This window comes from Perissodus microlepis, chromosome 14 (genome assembly GCF_051167445.1).
Source record: "Perissodus microlepis isolate ML-2025 ecotype Zambia chromosome 14, ASM5116744v1, whole genome shotgun sequence".
NCBI classification, from domain to species: Eukaryota; Metazoa; Chordata; class Actinopteri; order Cichliformes; family Cichlidae; genus Perissodus; species Perissodus microlepis.
Genome location: NC_140474.1, coordinates 14,543,080 through 14,564,577, shown reverse-complemented (window position 1 = coordinate 14,564,577; position 21,498 = coordinate 14,543,080). Strand labels below are relative to the sequence as shown.

The 21,498-nt window shown below is 40.3% G+C and overlaps 1 protein-coding gene and 1 pseudogene across 2 annotated transcripts; both read left to right on the top strand.

Annotated features, from left to right (window-relative positions):
• Nucleotides 1-523: 523 nt before the first annotated feature.
• Nucleotides 524-11,138, top strand: LOC146373645 (extracellular calcium-sensing receptor-like). 2 transcript variants are annotated; one of them, XM_084949730.1, is made up of 6 exons: nt 524-714; nt 854-1,151; nt 1,233-1,997; nt 2,149-2,376; nt 2,553-2,676; nt 10,225-11,138. In XM_084949730.1, the coding sequence occupies exons 1-6, from the start codon at nt 539-541 to the stop codon at nt 11,136-11,138; spliced, it is 2,505 nt and encodes an 834-aa protein (XP_084805856.1). In that variant the 5' UTR covers nt 524-538. The 2 variants fall into 2 exon arrangements, with proteins under 2 accessions (XP_084805856.1, XP_084805854.1); XM_084949728.1 differs by lacking the exon at nt 524-714 and having other exon boundaries at nt 888-1,151.
• A 1,426-nt stretch (nt 11,139-12,564) lies between these two features.
• Nucleotides 12,565-20,185, top strand: LOC146373644 (extracellular calcium-sensing receptor-like; annotated as a pseudogene).
• The last annotated feature ends 1,313 nt before the right edge of the window (nt 20,186-21,498 follow it).

Genomic DNA, 21,498 nt, shown 5'->3' with positions numbered 1-21,498 from the left:
TAATATGAATGTAGGTGTGTGAATGGGTGAATGTGACTTACACAAAGCTCTCAGAGCAGCCTGAAAATACAATATAAAGTGAAGTAAATAAAGTAGGCAGCTCAATTATTTTAATTGAATTAATAAATAAGTAGGTGTTTTCTAAGAAAGTAATAATGACAACTTTTTTGTCACTTACTGTAGGAAGAAGCCACTATAATTTCATAATTTTTCAGTGCATATTTATTTATAGTGAATCACTTTTTGTATTATAACTACATATTACATACCTACACACCTAAACTGCATTTCCTTCTTTTACAAAAAGTAAACTCTATAAAATTGTATAATTGGACATGTTCCTCCTCTTCCTCAACCTGAGAATGCATCATCTCTCTTCTGTTATTACATCTTAGGTTACACCAGAAGGTATAAATATCAGTGCAAGTCTTTCATTTACATGAAGCCATTTATAATGGCATTAAGTGGTTTAGCTCTAGACTTGGCATCCTCACACAGGTGGCCAGAGCAGGGGTGGGCACTTCTCCAATTATTATTGATGGCTTCTTTTTCTCAAGCTGAGGACCCAGTGTGCACGCAGAGAGGTGATTCTGGGAACCCAGTCCTATCAAAAGATGGGGATTTTATATTAGGGGGGATGTTCTCTTTTCACAGCAGCTGGGAAGACAGAATGGACAATTACACACACAAACCAATGCCACTACAATGTACCAGGTAAATGATAAGAAATGAATTTAATACAGTCATTTTTAAGAAATTCATCAATTCTTGGCTTTAAACATCGTTTGAAATGTTTTTTCTAAGTTTTAAGGGAAAATGTGATGCAATTCCAATTATTTGTAAATGTCTCAAGTTTAAATTTCAGAGATTTCCAATTTGCACAGGCTATGCTTTTTGCAGTTGAGGAGATTAATAACAGTACAGACCTACTGCCAGGAATCTCTCTGGGCTATAAAATCTATGATACTTGTGGATCTGTGGCCAGAAGTGTAGGTGTCACACTGGCTTTGGCTAATGGAAATGAAATTGAGTCTGTACCCTCGAAGGCACCATGTACCAGACCTGCACATGTGCAGGCGATAATAGGAGAGACCTCTTCTTCTCCATCCATTGCAGTAGCTACTGTTATTGGACCATTTGTTCTGCCAGTGGTGGGTAGGCTTCTTTCTTTATACATTTTATATATATATAAAGATATATATAACATTTAAAAAATATTTTTATTCTCTTAGATCAGTCACTTTGCCACATGTGCTTGTCTCAGTGACAAAACTAAGTACCCATCCTTCCTCAGAACAATACCCAGTGACTACTACCAGAGCAGAGCCCTGGCACATTTGGTCAAGCACTTTGGATGGACTTGGGTTGGAGCTATTCGAACCAATAATGATTATGGAAATAATGGCATGGCCACCTTCACAGAAACTGCACAGCAGCTGGGCATCTGTCTGGAGTATTCTGTATCTTTTTTTAGGACAGATCCCTATGTGAAAATACAAAAGATAATTGAAATTATAAAGGCTTCAACCTCCAGGGTAATTGTTGCATTCCTTTCCCATGCGGATCTGGATGTGCTGCTACATGAGTTTTCATACCATAACTTGTCTGGGTACCAGTGGGTAGGCACTGAGTCGTGGATATTTGATTCACAAACAGCAAAAATGGATATACATCACATACTGAATGGTGCCATAGGTCTTTCCATTCCTAAAGCACATGTCACTGGCCTGAGAGAGTTCATACTGGATGTTAAGCCACTGAATTCATCTAATAATGAACTCTTTATTGAGTTCTGGGAGACACTATTTAGTTGTAAGTTCAAGGAGTTGAAATCATCAGCAGACATGACTGGAGTTCAAAACAGCTACACTGATATGTCTCTCATGCCTATCTTTAATAACGTATATAAAGGAGTGTATGCAGTGGCACATGCACTTCACAATATCCTCAGCTGTAATAAAACATGTAATAAAAATGTGCAGCTAGACCCATTCACGGTGAGCTTTACACCAACTTAAAAGATTAAATCACATTAGCAAGAACATTGTTGTCATAATTAAAAAAATATTTTGTCTTTCATAATCTTTGACCATTAGGTGTGCAAGATATCTCTATTGCAAGTAACTGAGTTTTGGCATGTTATCTTAGGTTTTGCAACACATACGAAAGATTCACATCACAACAAAGGAAAGAGATGAGGTTTACTTTAATGAGAATGGAGATCCAGCAGCAAAGTATGAAATTATAAACTGGCAGCCAAGAGAAAACGGCATCGTGGAGTTTGTCACAGTTGGTCTTTATGATACATCATTGGCTCCAGAAAAACAGCTAAATTTGCAAAACAAGGCTTTAATTTGGGCAAGAAACACAAAGCAGGTACACATTCATACAATTTTGGGGTTTTTTGTTTTATTTTTTTCAATTTATAAATATGTATTTAATTTGTTTTACAGTATTTTGGTTTTGATCTTTCAAAATTAAGAAATTGTTTGACAGAGAACTTCATTTTTTTCTTAAAGTCCATATGCAGTTTAATTTTCTTGATCATGCAGGTTCCTGTGTCAGTTTGCAGTGAGAAATGTCCCCCAGGAACACGCAAGGTTCTCCAGAAAGGAAGGCCTGTTTGCTGCTATGACTGTATAAGATGTGCAGAGGGACAGATCAGCAATGTTACAGGTGTGGTGACATTTCATTTTAACTTTGGTGCATTACAAAGCAAAGTTAACCATGTAGGACGGTCATACGAGAACTATTTAATAATCGTGATGTTTGTTTTTATGCAGACATAATATGCATTTAGATTTCCTTCTCAAACTAAGTAAAACTATTTAACTAATAGTCACAGAATCATAACATTTCAACAGTAAGGAGACAGATTTATGTTGGGCATTGTTTCAGTTGACGGTTTTGGATTTTTACAGAGCTGCATAGAACTATATGTGCATTTTTTCACATATATACTCATAATTTAAAATACATGAAACTAGTAACCAATATGATGAAGAAGAAATCATCCATTCATTTTCTGCTGCTTATCCATGTCTCGGTCATGAAGTAGAATTGATAAAAAGAATTAGATAAAAGTTTACATGGAAAAAAAGAACAGGTTTATTCAAGACGTTGTATTTAGTCTTGTTGTTGCTAACAATAATAATAGAAATAATAATTCATTTTACACACAGAGACCCACAATAACATGCACAACTTACAAGTCAAAATAGAAATATAAAGATATAGTCTGTGCCAAATTTCATCAGGTCTTTTTATTTATATTGTAGTGTCTCTCCAACAGAAGACAGAGACAGTCGGTTATTCTGTTTATGAGTTTATTTGGAACAGTAACACATGTAGTTCTACAGACTCTCTGTCATAGGTAGCTGATATAATTGACAGGCTTAACAGCCTCTAGACCAGGGTTCTCAAACTTGCGGCCCCTCTACTTGCGGACTGTATATTGATGTGAAGAATTTTTTTTAAAATTATTATTCAAAACATAATTTAATATGAAGGCAATATGAGCAGAGTGTTACAGGTATTGCCCTTTAAGAATGTAGCCAGTGTAGTCCGTGCTTTAGGGAGATAGTGTGGGACTGCCTCTCCGTTATGTGTGTGAGTGTGAGCAAGGGAGAAAAAGGGGAGTCAAAAAGTATGAGTTGTCACCGACCAGAAACAGGAGATGGAAGCATGTAAATATAATAACAACCACTCCAGCCAAAAAGAATGCTTGACGAGCCCAGTTGTAAGTAAGCTGTTAAGACTAGACTGTACGCTGTGTTCGTGTTTTCCTCCGAAACAATAGAGTTCAGTTGGAGCAGCCTTTCAACACCTCTCTCTGTCTCTCACTAGCAAAGTTGACCCAGACAGTAAAGCTAGTTCCTGGCTATGAGCCCAACACGGAACCCGACATATTAGCCAGAGGTCTCTTTACTACGGTTTGGAGCCGTTGACCTGGCTGAGGTAGCAAGAGAGTACACACACGTGGAAGGATTGGCTGTGCCAGTTCAATGAGAGTCAAAAACGAATGTGTACACTTACGTCTGCATTTTTATTTTGTTAAATATGAACAAAATTATAGCAGAAGTGCTGTCACGTGTTTGGCCAGAAAGAGAGTACCAATTTGTTTATTTGGTAGTTCAATGAAAGGCTTCAGTTAAGAGTGAGAAAAAGAATTGCGTTCATGTTTGCAGTTTTGTCTTGTTATACAATATTTAAAATTTAAAACAAACAAACAAAATACAACATTTTAGGAAATATTAGTGGGTGTTTTCTGGTTTGTTTGGGTTTTTTGTACTACTTGAACATGAAAGTGGCCCTCCAATGAGATGGTGGTGCCAGCAGTGGCCCGTGGCTCATTTGAGTTTGAGACTCCTGTTTTAGACTATTACATCTTCAAGGATACTCAGTAAATTACTTCTTTGCAGGTGTGGAGCATATCTGCCAAAACTGTGTGGCAATTCTGAAAACAATAACAGTAATAACACAATAATTGGATTAACTTGTAATCCAGTCCATTACAATATATTTTAATGCCTTACAAAACCATGATTATACATAGTCTGCTTTTTTTCTGTAAAGTAACTCTTATGTTAGCCTCTCAGTTATAGTCAGTGTTTAATATTTACCACAATCCTTTGTTCTAAACTTAGAGTTAATACAATTATTGGTGATTAATACTCAATAAATGTTTTTCTCTATCTGATAACACCACTGAGGCTAAATATTAAACACTAAATAATATTTGGAATAATATCTGGAAAGTATAGAAAATCTATTATAACTCCTTGTAAAATTTAAATGAAAAGTATGCCACAATCACAAACACTGATGGATGCTCAATTTAATTTAATTCAATTTTAGTCATACAGCTCTAAATTGCAACAACTATTGCCTTGAGGCTGTTGTTGTTGTTGAAAGCTGGTTCAAAAGTAGAAAAAGAAGCCTGAAAACCAAAGGCTCTGGCTCCCATTCTACAACCACAAGTAAGCTTGCAGTCCAAGAGTGAAGTGCTCTAATAGGGTGATATGGTTATTAAGATAAGATGCGACCTGAGTATTCAAGAGCTTAAAAGTGAGAAGCCCGATTTTAAATTCAATTCTGGATTTAACAGGGAAGGGAAGCCAATATTGGAGAAATATACACTCTCTTTCTAGTTCCTGTCCATAATCTTGCTGCAGTATTTTGGATTAAGTGGAGGCTTTTCAGGGAGTTTTTAGGACATCCTAATGACAAACCAATTAAAAATACTCCAGCGTAGATGTAATAAATGCATGCACTAGTTTTTTAGTGTCACTCTGAGATAGGATATTTCTAATTTTAGAGATATTGAGCAAATGGTAAAAAGCAGTCCTACATATTTGTTTAATATTTGACTTCAAGTTTCCTCACAGTGTTACTGGAGGCTAAGGTAATGCCATCCAGAACAAGAATCTGGTTAGATACCATATGTCTTTGATTTCCAGGGCAGTGCAATAACCTCAGTTTTATTTGAATTTAGAAGTAGAAAATTAGAGGTCATCCAGGTCTTTGTCTTTTAAGACATTCCTTCCGGTTAAACTAATTGGTATCTGGCTTCATGGATAGATAAAGTTGGGTGTCATCTGCATAGCGGTGAAAATGTATGCTATGCTTTCTGATGATACCTCCTAAGGGAAGCATGTGTAATGTAAACACAATTGGAACCATGTGGAACTCCATAATTGACCTTACTGTGTGAAGAGGACTCTCAGTTTACTTGATAGCTATGATACAAACCACTGCAATGCAGTACCTGTAATGTCTACAGCACACTCTAATCGTTGTAATAGAATATTATGGTCTACATTATCAAACATTGCACTGAGGTCTAACCGGACAAGCACAGAGATGAATGCATTGTCTGAGGCCATAAGAAGATAATTTGTAACCTTCACTAAAGCTTTCTGTTTCTGTACTGTGATGAGCACTGAATCCTGACTGAAACTCTTCAAATAAGCCATTCCTCTGTAGATGATCAGTTAGCTGTTTGATAACTACTCTTTCAAGAATTTTTGAAAAGAAACAAAGGTAGGAGATTGGCCAGCAGGGTCAAGAGATGTCTTTCCAAGTAATGGTTTAACTATTGGCAGATTGAAGGCCTGTGGTACATAGCTGATTATTAGAGATAGGTTGATCATATTTAAGACTGATGCATTATTAATGGTAGGGCTTCTATGTGCAAATGGGAAGTAATTACTGAAGTTAACTCAGAAAGATCAGTACCAGTGGTACTGAAAGTAGCTGTAGATAATGTTACAATCTTTGAGATGATTATGAGTAATTTTTTTTCTCCAATGGTTACAATTTTATTTGTCGTGGTGGAGGGTTTATGTGTCCCAGGGACCCCAGGGGCTATGTTGTCCGGGGGCTTGTATCCCCTAGTAGGGTCTCCCATGGCAAATTGGTCCTGGGTGAGGGACCAAAGAGTGATTCAGAAAACCCCTATGAGTAGAACATCAAGGGAACAGTTAACCCTGCCCGGGATAGGGTTACCGGGGCCCTGCCCAGGAGCAAGGCCCTGTGAGGGTGCCCAAGGGTGTCTGGTTAATGGGCCTTAGCCCATGGGGCCTGCCAGGCACAGCCCGAAAAGGGGACATGGGCCCACCGTCCTGCAGGCCACCACCTGCAGGAGATGGGGTAGGGGTTGGGTGCTGGGTGGCGGCCAGGAGCGGAGGCTCTGGCGAACCTGGAGAGGGGCTGGAGAGTTTCTCAGTCTGGAGCTGCCCCTGGTGAGAGGCAGCAGGCTGGGGTGGGTATCCATAGTATCACCTTGGCTTGCTGCCTGCACATTGGGGTTTCTCCCGGTGGACAAGAGGGTTTACTCCTGCGCCTTCGGGTCGTGGAATGGGTCCTGACCGTCATCTATGCTTATGTGCCAAGTGGCAGTTCAAAGTACCCATCCCTTTGGAGTCCCTCTTTGGGGGGGGGGTTCAATGCTCATGTGGGCAATGACAGTGAGACTCGGGGGGCATAACTGGGAGGAAAAGCTTCTCTAGACCTAACCGCGGACTTCTGTGCAAACCCCAGTTTGACCATAACAAACACCATGTTCGAACATAAGTGTTCATAAGTGCACGTGGCACCAGAACGCTCTAGGCTGGAAGTCGATGATTGATTTTATAATCGTATTACCAGACCTGCGGCCATATGTTCTGGAGACTCAGGTAAAGAGACGGGCTGAGCTGTCAACTGATCACCACCTGGTAGTGAGTTGGATCAGGTGGAGGGGGAGGATGCTGGACAGACCTAAACATATAGTGAGTGTGCACTGGGAACGCCTGGCAGAGGCCCCAGTCCACGAGATCTTCAATGCACACCTCCGGCAGAGCTTCAACAGCACTCTGAGGGAATCTGTGGACATTGAGTCCAAATAGACCATATTCAGCACCTCCATTACCAAAGTCACTGCACTGAGCTGCAAGGTGATGGTGAATGTCATGCTGGTAACCCCTGAACCAAATCGTGGACACCAGAGATGAAGGAGCCACCAGGCTGAAGAAGGAGTCCTATCAGGCTTGGTTAGCCTGTGGGACTTCAGAGGCAGCTGATAGGTACGGACAGGCCAAGCAGAACATGGCTCGGGACTCGTCACTGCACGGAAAAAGACTTTTGGACTGCCTCAAAGAGATTTTGGCAAACCGTCAGGCGACTCAGAAGGGGAAAGTGGTACTCTACCTGCACTGTGCATAGTGCGGGTGTAGCGCTGCTAACTTCGACTGAGAAAATTGCCCTGAGTTCCTGAATGCTCTGGATTTTGTAAGGCTGTCTTGGCTGACACACCTCTTCAATGTTGTGCGGTACCTCTGGAATGGCAGACCGGATGGTGGTTCCCATCTTTAAGAAGGGGGACCGGAGGGTGTGTTCCAATTACAGGGGGATCACACTCCTCAGCCTCCCTGGGAAAGTCTATGCCAGGGTGCTGGAAAGAAGAGTCCATCCGTTAGCTGGACCTCAGATACAGGAGGAACAGTGCGGTTTTGTCATGGAACACTGGACCAACTCTTTATCCACTCGAGGATACTTGAGGGTGCATGGGAGTTTGCCCAACCAGTCCACGTGTGTTTTGTGTATTTGGAGAAGGCATTCGACCGTGTCCCTCGGAGTGTCCTGTGGAAGGTGCTTACGGAGTATGGGGCATCTCTCCCATTGCTACATGCCATTCAATCCTTATTCAACCGTTGCAAGAGATTGGTCCGCATAGCCGGCAAAAAGTTGGTCTCATTTCAGATGGGTGATGGGCTCCGCCAGGGCTGCTTTTGTCACAGATTCTGTTTGTAATTTTTATAGACAGAATTTCTAGGCGTAGCCAAGTGTCAGAAGGCTTTTATTTGAGTGGTCTCAGAATCTCATCTTTGCTTTCTGTGGATGATGTGGTTCTGTTGGCTTCATCAGGTGATGGCCTTCAGCTCGTGCTGGAATGGTTTGCAGCCAAGTGTGAAGCAGTAGGAATGAAAATCAGTACCTCCAAATCTGAGGCCATGGTCCTGGAAAAGGCTGAAAAAGAGTTCCTGCCCCAAGTGGAGGAGTTTAAGTATCTCGGGGTCTTCTTCATGAGTCACGGGAGAAGGAAGCAGAGAGAGCTGAGCGTAAAAGGGAAGCTCTCAATTTACCGGTCGATCTACGTCCCTACCCTCACCCTATGGTCATGAGCTGTGGGTAGTGACCGAAAGAACGAGATTGCTCTCCCTTGCCTCTCCCTTAGAGATAGGGTGAGAAGTTCAGCCATCTGGGAGGGGCTCAGATTAAAGCCGCTGCTCCTCCACATTGAAAGGAGCCAGTTGAGATGGTTCATGCATCTGATAAGGATGCCTCCTGGGCACCTCCTGGATGAGGTGTTACGGTCATGTCCCACTGGGAGGAGGCCCCGGGGCAGACCCAGGACTCGCTGGAGAGATTATATCTCTCGGCTGGCCTGGGAACACCTTGGTGTTTTCCCGGACAAGCTGAAGGAGGTGGCTGAGGAGAGGGAGGGTTTCTTTGCTTAGCCTGGTGTTAAGCTGGCATTCGAGGCTAATTAAGATAATTTACATCTGGCTCTGCATTTAGATTATGTAATTATTTTATATTTTATATCTGTAATTTATATTTCATATTGTGATTTTTACCTGTATCATGGTTTTACTGGAAAGCACTTTGGTGTACTTCGGACTTTAAATGTGCTATATAAATAAATTTGATTGATTGATCAATGGTCATGAGAATTTGCATATTAATGATCAAGGAACGGACCTCCCAGCCCATTGTTCATTCAGTGGTGCTAGTTTCAGACATGTTGTGTTGAGTCTGTCATTTTTAGCATTTACATGGATGTTAAAATCACCAGCAATAATTATTTTATTTGATCTGACCAGTAAATCAGATAAAAAGTCTGAGAAATCAGACAGAAACTCTGTGTAAGGCCCAGGTGGAAGATAATAACAAATAAGACTGTTTTTTGAGTTTTGAACAAGGCTAAGCATCAGGCTTTCCAATGAATTAAAAGTCTGTCTTGGTCTTTGGTTGATTAATAAGTTGGTGTGGAAAACTGCTGCCACACCGACCCCTCAGCCCTGATAGTTAATATGGCTCAGGGGTGTTGATTCATTTAAACTAACGTAATCATTCTGCTGTAACCAGGTTTCTGTAAGGCAGAGTAAATGAATTTGTTAATCAATTATTAATTAATGTACGAACAGACTAGACTTGGAAGAGAGAGACCTAATATTTAATAATCCACATTTTACTGTTTTACTCTTTGTTGTAGAAGCGCATTATTGTATTGTCCCTTTTTTGTGATTTTTTATGTTTAAGTTGTTTTTTGCCGGTTTTTAGTTTGTTTTTTGTCTGTTTGGGAGCTGACACAATCTCTGAGGAGATGGGGTTTTGGGGGATAATGGGAGGAGAGAAGCTGCAAAGAGGCGTGTAAGACTGCAACTCTGCTTCTGGGTCCCATCTCTGGATAGTCAGGTTTGGCAAGACTTCTAGAAATGAGAGCTGCTCCATCCAAAGTGGGATGCATGCCGTCTCCTCTCTAGACATCACATCTGTTAATCCTTACTTCATCACAAACCAGTATACCCGTGTGCTTAACTTAATAAACATATTGTTTATCATCTTGTAATTGTACAGCATCAGTAGGATATTTCATGGATGTTTTAAATGCAAACACATATGAAATTGTGCTCATTAAATTTAACAACCTGTAACATCTGCATCAATATTAATTTCCAGATTCTGTCACCTGTGTGAGATGTCTACCTGAGTTTTGGTCAAATGAAAGAAGAGATTCCTGTATCAAGAAGGAAGCAGTGTTTCTGTCATATGAAGAAATTATGGGAGCACTGCTCACTGCAGCATCTTTATTTGGGGCATGCATGACAATTGGTGTGATACTCATTTTCTTCAAGTATAGGAAATCTCCTATAGTGAGGGCAAACAACTCTGAACTGAGCTTCCTGCTGCTTGTCTCATTAATTCTGTGCTTCCTGTGTTCTCTGACCTTCATTGGTCAGCCCTCTGATTGGTCCTGTATGCTCCGACATGTAGCATTTGGCATCACCTTTGTCCTCTGTATCTCTTGTCTTCTGGGAAAAACAATAGTTGTTTTAATGGCCTTCAGAGCTACGCGTCCAGGTAGTAATGTTAAAAAATGGTTTGGGCAGACACAGCAGAGACTCTGTGTTACAGCATTCACTCTTATACAAGTTATCATTTGTATCATCTGGTTAACAACTTCTCCTCCTTTTCCATCTAAGAATTTGGTACAATTCAAAGATAAAATCATCTTAGAGTGTGCCCTAGGCTCGGCTGTAGGCTTTTGGGCTGTTCTTGGTTATATAGGAGTTCTGGCTATTTTATGTTTTATTTTTGCATTTTTAGCACGAAAACTACCCGATAATTTCAATGAGGCCAAGTTTATCACTTTCAGCATGCTGATATTCTGTGCAGTATGGATTACATTTATCCCAGCATACGTTAGCTCCCCTGGGAAGTTCAGTGTTGCTGTAGAAATATTTGCTATACTTGCATCTAGTTTTGGACTGCTAATTTGCATCTTCATACCCAAATGTTATATAATCTTACTGAAGCCAGAGAAAAATACAAAAAGGAATATGATGGGGAAGAAGGCACCAAATTCACTTTGAATATTGAATTTGGTAAAATGGTATTTACTCTTATTATTTTTACCAAATTAGTTCGTCACCATCCTGTCAGAATATGAATAAGCTCCTTCTCCTTCCTGATGCATTTTCATTACTTAGTTTGCAACTAGGTAAAAAAAAGCATACCAAGTCACTGATAGCTAGAGGTTATTGAGTCATTCATATATTTATCATGGCATGCCTTTATTTTGTCTTTATTTTATGTCAAACCCTGGAAGTTTGAAATTTGAATTACATGCCACTGCAGATAAAATCAGTAAGAGTACCTGTTCTTCTATAACCTGTTCATTCTCATTTTCAAGAGGTTTCCATTGCCATTATCAAATTTTTGTGCGCACCACAGTGCAACTCCATCAATTGTTTTGCTTTGTGCATGTATGTGTTTAATGCATGGTTCTCAAAGAGCAGCTACACATATATATGGCAAATGAAATAAGGAAAGTAAAAAAAAATCTCTTACTATATGAGTAATAGCAATAGCAGTAAAGCTCTTCCTTTGTATAGGATTAAAACAAAATCTAATATGTGGTACTTTAAAAGATGAGTTTTTAGTGTAAACACAAGTTACAGTAAATAAACAAATAAATCTTTTGGTGTCACATGTTTGAAATATCTCTAAACTGCTGATTATTTGCTGTTGCCTTTGTTCTCTGTTACCTCTTCATCTGCAGCTGGCGCAAAGACGCACTTATCCACACAACTGTCATTTGCAAAGTGGGTCTACAAACCCAAGCATTAGGGCCACAGGTGGATTGCCCTATTTCAGTACACCAAGCAAAACATGTAACACCAACCAACCAACCCAGTGATATCAAGTTCTGTACTGATACAAGATGGCGCTACACATGCTGTAAAATCTTTAAACACTTTCTTAAACCATACTTCAAAGACATTGTTAAGTCCATGACATGTTTTTAGAGTAGGGTTCAATGGTGTAAATTTTCCTTAGCATTTCCTGTTAACTTCAGACTGAATTAGTATCAGACTGATGACAGATCTTAATATCACATCTATGCATTACAGATGTGAAAGTGTAAGTGAATGGATGACTGTAACTTGTATAAAGTTCTAAGAGTATAAAAGTACTGTATAGGAAAAAGATTTTTTTAGTACATTATTTGTAGTGAATTGTTCTTTCCATTGTTAATTTATATTTAAATGGGCCTTTGTATATCCTTATTTTCTGTATATGAACCAACATTAAATTGCAAATTTGGGCGAGTCCCTCCTTTTGCTAGACCTGTACATCGAATGGGAATGATCTGTCTCTATTCTATTTTTTCTTTTGCTGCACCAAAAGGTATAAATACCTTCATCTACATTGCGGTACTTTAATGCTACTAAGAGTTTAGCTCAAGAAATGACATCGACACAGAGATTGCCAGAGCAGGGATGGGCATTTCTGCATCTGTTGTTGGTGGCATCTGTCTCTCATGCTGAGGAGCCAGTATGCAGGCAGAGAGGAGATCCTGAGAACCCACTGCTATCTAAGAATGGGGATATTATACTAGGGGGGATCTTTTCTTTTCACACAAGCTGGAAAGACAGAAGAGATTCCTACATGAACCAACCTCTGCCACTACAATGTGTCAGGTAAATGACACAATACAAATTAATTTACATTTAAGGAATCTGTTGGCTATCAAAAGAGGAGTAAAATGTATTTTGATTTTCTCAGTTATTTCATTTCCTTCCATTGAATGCTTTAATTTTGAGATTTATCCAGATTATTTATGTCTGTTTTAAGGAACACAATGCAATGCAAATTAATCATAATTGTCTCAATTAAGTTTAAATTTCAGAGATTTGCAGTTTGCCCAGGCTATGCTTTTTGCCATTGAGGAGATTAATAACAGTACAGACCTACTGCCAGGAATCTATGTGGGCTATAAAATCTATGATAATTGTGGATCTGTTGCCAGAAGTGTAGGAGTTACACTAGCTTTGGCTAATGGTAATGAAAATGTGTCTGTACCATCCAAGACATCATGTACCAGACCTGCACATGTGCAGGCCATTATAGGAACAACATCTTCTTCTACAACCGTAGCAGTAGCTACAGTCATTGGACCTTTTTTTATTCCAGTGGTGGGTATTATATATATTTGCCTGGTGCATCTTATGTACAAGTACCGAGTAGAATTGTTCTTTTTGTAATTTTACATTATATTTGAATGTTTTATTTTTAACAGTTTCATCTTTTTTCATTCTGTGTCTTTTTCATTTATAAGTTTTTATTTTTAATTCTAGATCAGTCACTTTGCCACATGTGCTTGTCTCAGTGACAAAACCAAGTACCCATCCTTCCTCAGAACAATACCCAGTGACTACTACCAGAGCAGAGCCCTGGCCCATTTGGTCAAGTATTTTGGATGGACTTGGGTTGGAGCTATCAGATCCAATAATGATTATGGAAATAATGGCATGGCCACATTCACAGAAACTGCACAGCAGCTGGGCATCTGTCTGGAGTATTCTGTATCTTTTTTTAGGACAGATCCCTATGTGAAAATACAAAAGATAATTGAAATTATAAAGGCTTCAACCTCCAAGGTGATTGTTGCATTCCTTGCCCGCGCAGATTTTAATGTGCTGCTACCCGAGTTTTCATACCATAACTTGTCTGGGTACCAGTGGGTAGGCAGTGAGTCTTGGATATTTGATTCACAAACAGCAGAAATGGATATGCATCACATACTGGATGGTGCCATTGGTGTTTCCATTCCCAAAGCACATATCACTGGCCTGAGAGAGTTCATACTGAATAAGAAGCCAATTAATCCATCTAATAATGAATTGTTTACTGAGTTCTGGGAGACACTATTTAGTTGTAAATTCAAGGAGTTGAAGTCATCAGCAGACATTCAGAGAGAGTGTACTGGACATGAAGATATGACTGGAGTTCAAAATAACTTCATTGACATGTCTCTCATGCCTATCTTTAACAATGTCTACAAAGGAGTGTATGCAGTGGCCCATGCACTTCACAATATCCTCAGCTGTAATAAAACATGTAACAAAAATGTGCAGCTAGATCCATTCATGGTGAGCTTTTTGCTAATTTACATGACAGTGTTCACATTAAGATTTTTAATTAAAAATTGATTCTTGCATATTTTTCAGTCAGTAGGTGTGTAATATCTTTGTCATGCTATGAATTGAATTATGACATACTTCTTAGGTTCTGCAACACATACGAAAGATCCATTTCACAACTAAGGAAGGAGATGAAGTTTACTTTAATGAGAATGGAGATCCAGCAGCAAAGTATGACATTATAAACTGGCAGCCAAGAGAAAACGGCATTGTGGAGTTTGTCATAGTTGGTCTTTATGATATATCATTAACTACAGAGAAACAGCTAAAACTGCAAAACAAGTCTTTAATTTGGGCAAGAAACTCAAAGCAGGTAAGCTATCATACAATTCCTTTTTTATTGGATGTATATGTACTTAAATTGTTTATTTTGGTTTTAATGCTTCAAAATTAAGAAATCGTTTGACATAGAACACCATGGACACAATTTTTTCTCAGTGTCTATACACGGTTAAATGTTCTTGATCATTCAGGTGCCTGTGTCAGTTTGCAATGAGAAATGTCCCCCAGGAACATGCAAGGTTCTCCAGAAAGGAAGGCCTGTTTGCTGCTATGACTGTATAAGATGTGCAGATGGAGAAATCAGCAACGTTACAGGTGCGGTGATATTTCATTCTAACTTTGGTGCATTACAAAGCAAAGTTATGTATGTAGGAAGGCCATACGAGAACTATTTAAGCATTTTGATGAATGTTTTTATGCAGAGATAATCTCCATCTAGATTGCCTGATTGAAATATTAAAAAATATTTTAACACATTGCCACAGAATAGTATATATGTTTGCATTTGTTATTACAGCTCACTTATAAAGTGATAACCACTTAATATCGAAGTAATGTCATGGTAGCATAATATAATAATAAAATGCTGAAATTTATGTAAATGGATAATAAGTCCAAAAATCTAGGGGTAATAATGTGGAACTACAGCTCGGTAAAAAAGTGGAAATAGTAGGGTAACAAGGCAGAAACAAGAATGTAATAATATGGTACTTTCTAATTTACTAGCACTCAATTACTGTTTGAGTGTTTGTGTAATAATCAGGAAACAGAGCTGCAAAATGCAAAACTGCCTGTTTCTATCTAATAACATATTAATAATCACACTTAAAGAATAGTAATGACTACCAGGAAACACCTTTTGCGTTTTTCAATTCAATTCAATGCCAAATCAAAACAATAGTAATCTCAAGCCACTTTACATTATAAGGTAGACCCTAGAACAATGCATACAGAGAAAAACCCCAACAATCACATGACCCCCTATGAACAAGCACTTTGGCGACAGTGGGAAGGAAAACCACCTTTTTAACAGGAAGAAACCTCTGGAAGAACCAGGCTCAGGGAGGGGCGGTTGGGGTGAGAGAAGGAAGACAGGATAAAAGACAAGCTATGGAGAAGAGCCAGAGATTAATAACAAGTATGATTCAATGTAGAGAGGTCTATTAACACATAGGGAGTGAGAAAGGTAACTGAAGAAGAACTACTCAATGCATCATTGGAATCCCCAAGCAGCCTACACCTATTTCAGCATAGGTAAGGGAGGACTCAAGGTCACGAGATCCAGCCCTAACTATATGCAAAAAGGAAAGTTTTAAGCCTAATCTTAAGAGTAGAGATAGTGTCTGTCTCCTGAATCCAAACTGGAAGCTGGTTCCATAGAAGCTGGTTTCAGGGGCCTGAAAACTGAATACTCTCCCTCCCATTCTATTTTTAATTATCCATCCATCCATCCATCTTCATCCGCTTTATCCGAGGCCGGGTCGCGGGGGCAGCAGCCTAAGCAGCGAGGCCCAGACCTCCCTCTCCCCAGCCACCTCCTCCAGCTTATCCGGGGGAACACCAAGGCGTTCCCAGGCCAGCCGAGAGATATAATCTCTCCAGCGTGTCCTGGTTCTGCCCCGGGGCCTCCTTCCGGTGGGACATGCCCGGAACACCTCACCTAGGAGGCGCCCAGGAGGTATCCTTGTCAGATGCCTGAACCACCTCAGCTGGCTCCTTTCGATGTGGAGCAGCAGCGGCTCTACTCTGAGCCCCTCCCGGATGGCCGAACCTCTCACCCTATCTCTAAGGGAGAGGCCAGCCACCCTTCGGAAGAAGCTCATTTCTGCCGCTTGTATCCGCGATCTTGTTCTTTCGGTCACTACCCACAGCTCGTGGCCATAGGTGAGGGTAGGGACGTAGATCGACCGGTAAATTGAGAGCTTCGCTTTTACGCTCAGCTCCCTCTTCACCACGACGGACCGGTGCAGCGTCCACATTACTGCAGCTGCAGCCCCAATCCGTCTGTCGATCTCCGGCTCCCTTCTCCCATCACTCGCGAACAAGACCCCGAGATACTTGAACTCCTCCACTTGGGGCAGGAACTCATCCCCGACCCGGAGTGGGCACTCCACCCTTTTCCGGCTGAGAACCATGGCCTCAGATTTGGAGGTGCTGATCCTCATTCCCACTGCTTCACACTCGGCTGCGAACCGTTCCAGTGCGAGCTGGAGATCCCCACCCGATGAAGCCAACAGAACCACATCATCCGCGAAAAGCAGAGATGAGATTCTGAGGCCACCAAAGTGAAAGCCCTCCGCCACTTGGCTGCGCCTAGAAATCCTGTCCATAAAAATTATTAACAGAACCGGTGACAAAGGGCAGCCCTGGCGGAGCCCATCACCCACCGGGAACGAGTCCGACTTATTGCCGGCAATGTGAACCAAGCTCTTGCAACGGTTGTATAGGGATTGAATGGCCCGTAGCAATGGGCCAGACACCCCATACTCCCGCAACACCTCCCACAGGACACCCCGAGGGACACGGTCGAATGCCTTCTCCAAGTCCACAAAACACATGTAGACTGGTTGGGCAAACTCCCATGCACCCTCAAGTACCCTTGAGAGGATAAAGAGCTGGTCCAGTGTTCCGCGACCAGGATGAAAACCGCATTGTTCCTCCTGTATCTGAGGTTCGACTAGCGGACGAACTCTCCTTTCCAGCACCCAGGCATAGACTTTCCCAGGGAGGCTGAGGAGTGTGATCCCCCTGTAGTTGGAACACACCCTCCGGTCTCCCTTCTTAAAGATGGGGACCACCACCCCGGTCTGCCAGTCCAGGGGTACTTCCCCTGATCTCCACGCAACATTGTAGAGGCGTGTCAACCAGGACAGCCCTACAACGTCCAGAGCCTTCAGGAACTCGGGGCGGACCTCATCAACACCAGGGGCTCTGCCACCAAGGAGTTGTTTAACTGCCTCAGTGACCTCGCCCCCGGAAATTGGCGGGTCATTCCCCTCATCCCCAGACTCTGCTTCCTCCTCAGAAGACGTGTCAGTGGGATTAAGGAGGTCCTCAAAGTATTCCTTCCACCGCTTGACAATTTTCTCAGTCGACGTCAGCAGCGCTCTGCCAGCACTATACACAGTGCAGGTAGAGCACCGCTTTCCCCTCCCGAGACGCCTGACGGTTTGCCAGAATCTCTTCGAGGCAGTCCGAAATACCTTTGATGTTGCGTGACAAACTCTGTATTCCTCGTCCACACGTAAACGCAAAAACTGAGTTTTTGAAAATCTCCAACCTGACAGGAGTTTTTAAAAATCTCAGTTTGCGGTGATCCGAAACGCAGTTTACCTGTGGACAAAAGCTCCATGCATAAATGCATAAAAAATCTGCGTTTTCAAAAATATCCATGTATGTGTGGACATAGCGTAAAAGAGTTAATAGTTCATTTTATTGCTACCTGTAATTTATTGCAGTTTAATGTATTTGATTTGATTTGATTTGATTGAATCTTTATTTTGAACATGTTGAAAAAGTACAACAAAATAGAATAAAAGAGACAAATGAACAAAGCAAAACAAAAGGAAAACGAGCAACCACAACTCCAAATAACTTTCATGTTCAAAAAGGAGCAGGAAGAAGCATAAGCTTATTTAATCCCACCCCTTTTCCACTATCTAGTAATCAATAGACTACAGAAATACCTCCTTGCAATTACATTATATGTCATGTGTATTTTTTTTTATTATTATTAATTTTTTTTATATATATATATACATATATGTTTCTATCTATCCATACATACGTATATACACATACGCACATATACACATTTTCAATAACCCCATTAACACCTCAAAGGATACACAACCTACAAATATATATATATACCCATACCAACATACCCGTGCACCCGCACACACATGAAAATATCAGACAAGAACACCCTATCAAATCTCTACCTTTTCCCTGTACCCTGTAAAAACCATATCCTTAAACCGCTTTTTAAACTGCGCCATGCTCGGACATTGCTTCATATCTTTACTTAGTCTGTTCCACAGCTTCACTCCACACACAGAGATGCAAAAACTTTTTAATGTTGTACGGATACGAGGATGTTTTAAATTTAATTCCCCCCTCAAATTGTATCCCCGTTCCCTTTTAGAAAACATTTGTAGAATATTGTCAGGAAGCAGGTTATTTGTTTGTTTACTAAATGTTTGAGGTGTGAAATAAACTGCAATTGAGTTTGAAAACAAAAAATATGGGTGTGTGTGGTTAGAGGATCTATTTGTGCCGGGGAGTGGGGTTTGGGGGGGGGGGGGGGGGGGGGCAAAATTTTCTTGTAAAACAAAGGGGTGCCTAGCAAAAAAAACCTTTGGGAACCACTGTTGTAACAGGACGTATATTTGGCCTATGTAAAATTATGTATCTTTCTGCCTTTGTGCTCGCTATTAAATATTTAGAATTATTTGCACATTGCTTCTAAAATGCAAAGGACAAGTATACCACATTCATAAACTCTGATGAATGCTCTAGAAGTTATATCTTTAAATCGTCATTTGATCACAAAACAGTGTGGCAGCCATTCAATAATAATGTTGTTTATGCACTTCTAATTCAACACCAGTAGAATATATCATAGCAGAGGCATAAACAATTGTATTCATTAAGTGTAACATCTGCTTCAATATTAATTTCCAGATTCTATCACCTGTGTGAGATGTCTCCCTGAGTTTTGGTCAAATGAAAGAAGAGATGCCTGTATAAAGAAGGAAGCAGTGTTTCTGTCATATGAAGAAATTATGGGAGCTCTACTTACTGCAGCATCTTTATTTGGGGCATGCATGACAATTAGTGTGATACTCATTTTCTTCAAGTATAGGAAAACTCCTATTGTCAGGGCAAACAACTCTGAACTGAGCTTCCTGCTGCTCTTCTCCTTAATTCTGTGCTTCCTGTGTTCTCTGACCTTCATTGGTCAGCCCTCTGATTGGACCTGTATGCTCCGACATGTAGCATTTGGCATCACCTTTGTCCTCTGTATCTCTTGTCTTCTGGGAAAAACAATAGTTGTTTTAATGGCCTTCAGAGCTACGCGTCCAGGTAGTAATGTTAAAAAATGGTTTGGGCAGACACAGCAGAGACTCTGTGTTACAGCATTCACTCTTATACAAGTTAATATTTGTATCATCTGGTTAACAACTTCTCCTCCTTTTCCATTTAAGAATTTTAAGGAAATCAAAGATAAAATCACCTTAGAGTGTGCCCTAGGCTCAGCTGTAGGCTTTTGGGCTGTGCTTGGTTATATAGGACTTCTGGCTATTTTATGTTTTATTTTTGCATTTTTAGCTCGAAAACTACCCGATAATTTCAATGAGGCCAAGTTTATCACTTTCAGCATGCTGATATTCTGTGCAGTATGGATTACATTTATCCCAGCATATGTCAGCTCTCCTGGAAAGTTCAGTGTTGCTGTAGAAATATTTGCTATACTTGCTTCCAGTTTTGGACTGCTAATTTGCATCTTCATACCCAAATGTTATATAATCTTACTGAAACCAGAAAATAATACAAAAAAACATATTATGGGGAAGAAGGCACCATAGTCACTTTCAAAACTGAATGCAGTAAAATGGAATTTTAATGTTATTATTATTTTTACATAATTGGGTCATCATCCTGTCAGAATTTAAATAAGCTGCCAGCAGGATATACTCCAATTGATACTGGCTTTATAGAAACTGCTTCTTCTTTCTGATGCATTTTCATTACTTACTTTGTAATTTACTCAAACAAAAAAAAAAACATACCAAGTGACCGATAGCTAAAGGTTATTGAGTCATTCACACATTCATCATGACGTGCTTTTATTTTGTTCTGTCAAACTCTGGAAGTTTGTTATTTGAATGACATGCCACTGCAGATAAAATTAGTAAGAGTATGTATTATTCTGTAACCTGTTCATTCTCCATTTCAAGAGGCCTCCATGTATAACCACTGTTGAATTTTAGTGTGCAGCACAGTCTTGATTACAGTAGTTGCTTTGCTTTGTCCATGTATGCGTTTTATGCATGATTCTCAAAGAGCAGCTACACATAGATACATGACTAATGAAATCAGAAAAGTTTAACTTTTTTCTCTTAATTTAATGATAATAGCAATAACAGTTAAGCTCTTCCTTGATATAAGATCAGAACAAAATACAGTCCCAAACGCATAGAAATAGCAGCGTTTTCAAAAATACCCATGTAGGTGTGGACGCAGCGTAAAAGAGTTAGTAGTTTATTTTATTACTACCTGTAATTTATTGCAGATTACTTGTACAGTGGAACCCCGACTTACGAATACCCCATTTAACGAAAAATTCAAGTTACGAAGGCACTTAACGGCAATATTTCTGCCCGTGTTACGGCAAAATGCCCGCTTAACAAAATCCGCTGGCTCTGATTGGCTGAGCCCAGAATGCCCAGAATGCCTGCAGTTAGCAATTAGCCTATAGCCTATCGTTCACTCAAAAGGCGCGATGGGTGCTTCGACTTGTGTAAATTTTCAACTTACGAAAGACCCTCAGGAACGAACTAATTTCATAAGTCAGGGTTCCACTGTATAATATATGGCAGCGGTCCCCAACCCCCGGGCCTCGGACCGGTACCGGTCCGTGAGTCGTTTGGTACCGGGCCGCGAGAGTTGAGGCTCAGGTGTGAAATGTATAGTTTTCAGGCTTTTTATTGGTTTTCAGCGTTATTTTGTTATCGTTTTTATCATTTACTCGGTTTTCCTTGGTCTTTTCACGTGTGTTATGAATAAATTTTCTTTTTTTCGGTACCGGTACTAGTTTTATTTTGTTGTATTTATCCGCGACACCTTAAAGGCCGGTCCGTGAAAATATTGTCGGGCATAAACCGGTCCGTGGCGCAAAAAAGGTTGGGGACCGCTGATATATGGTACTCTATACGATGAGATTTTAGAGTAAATACAA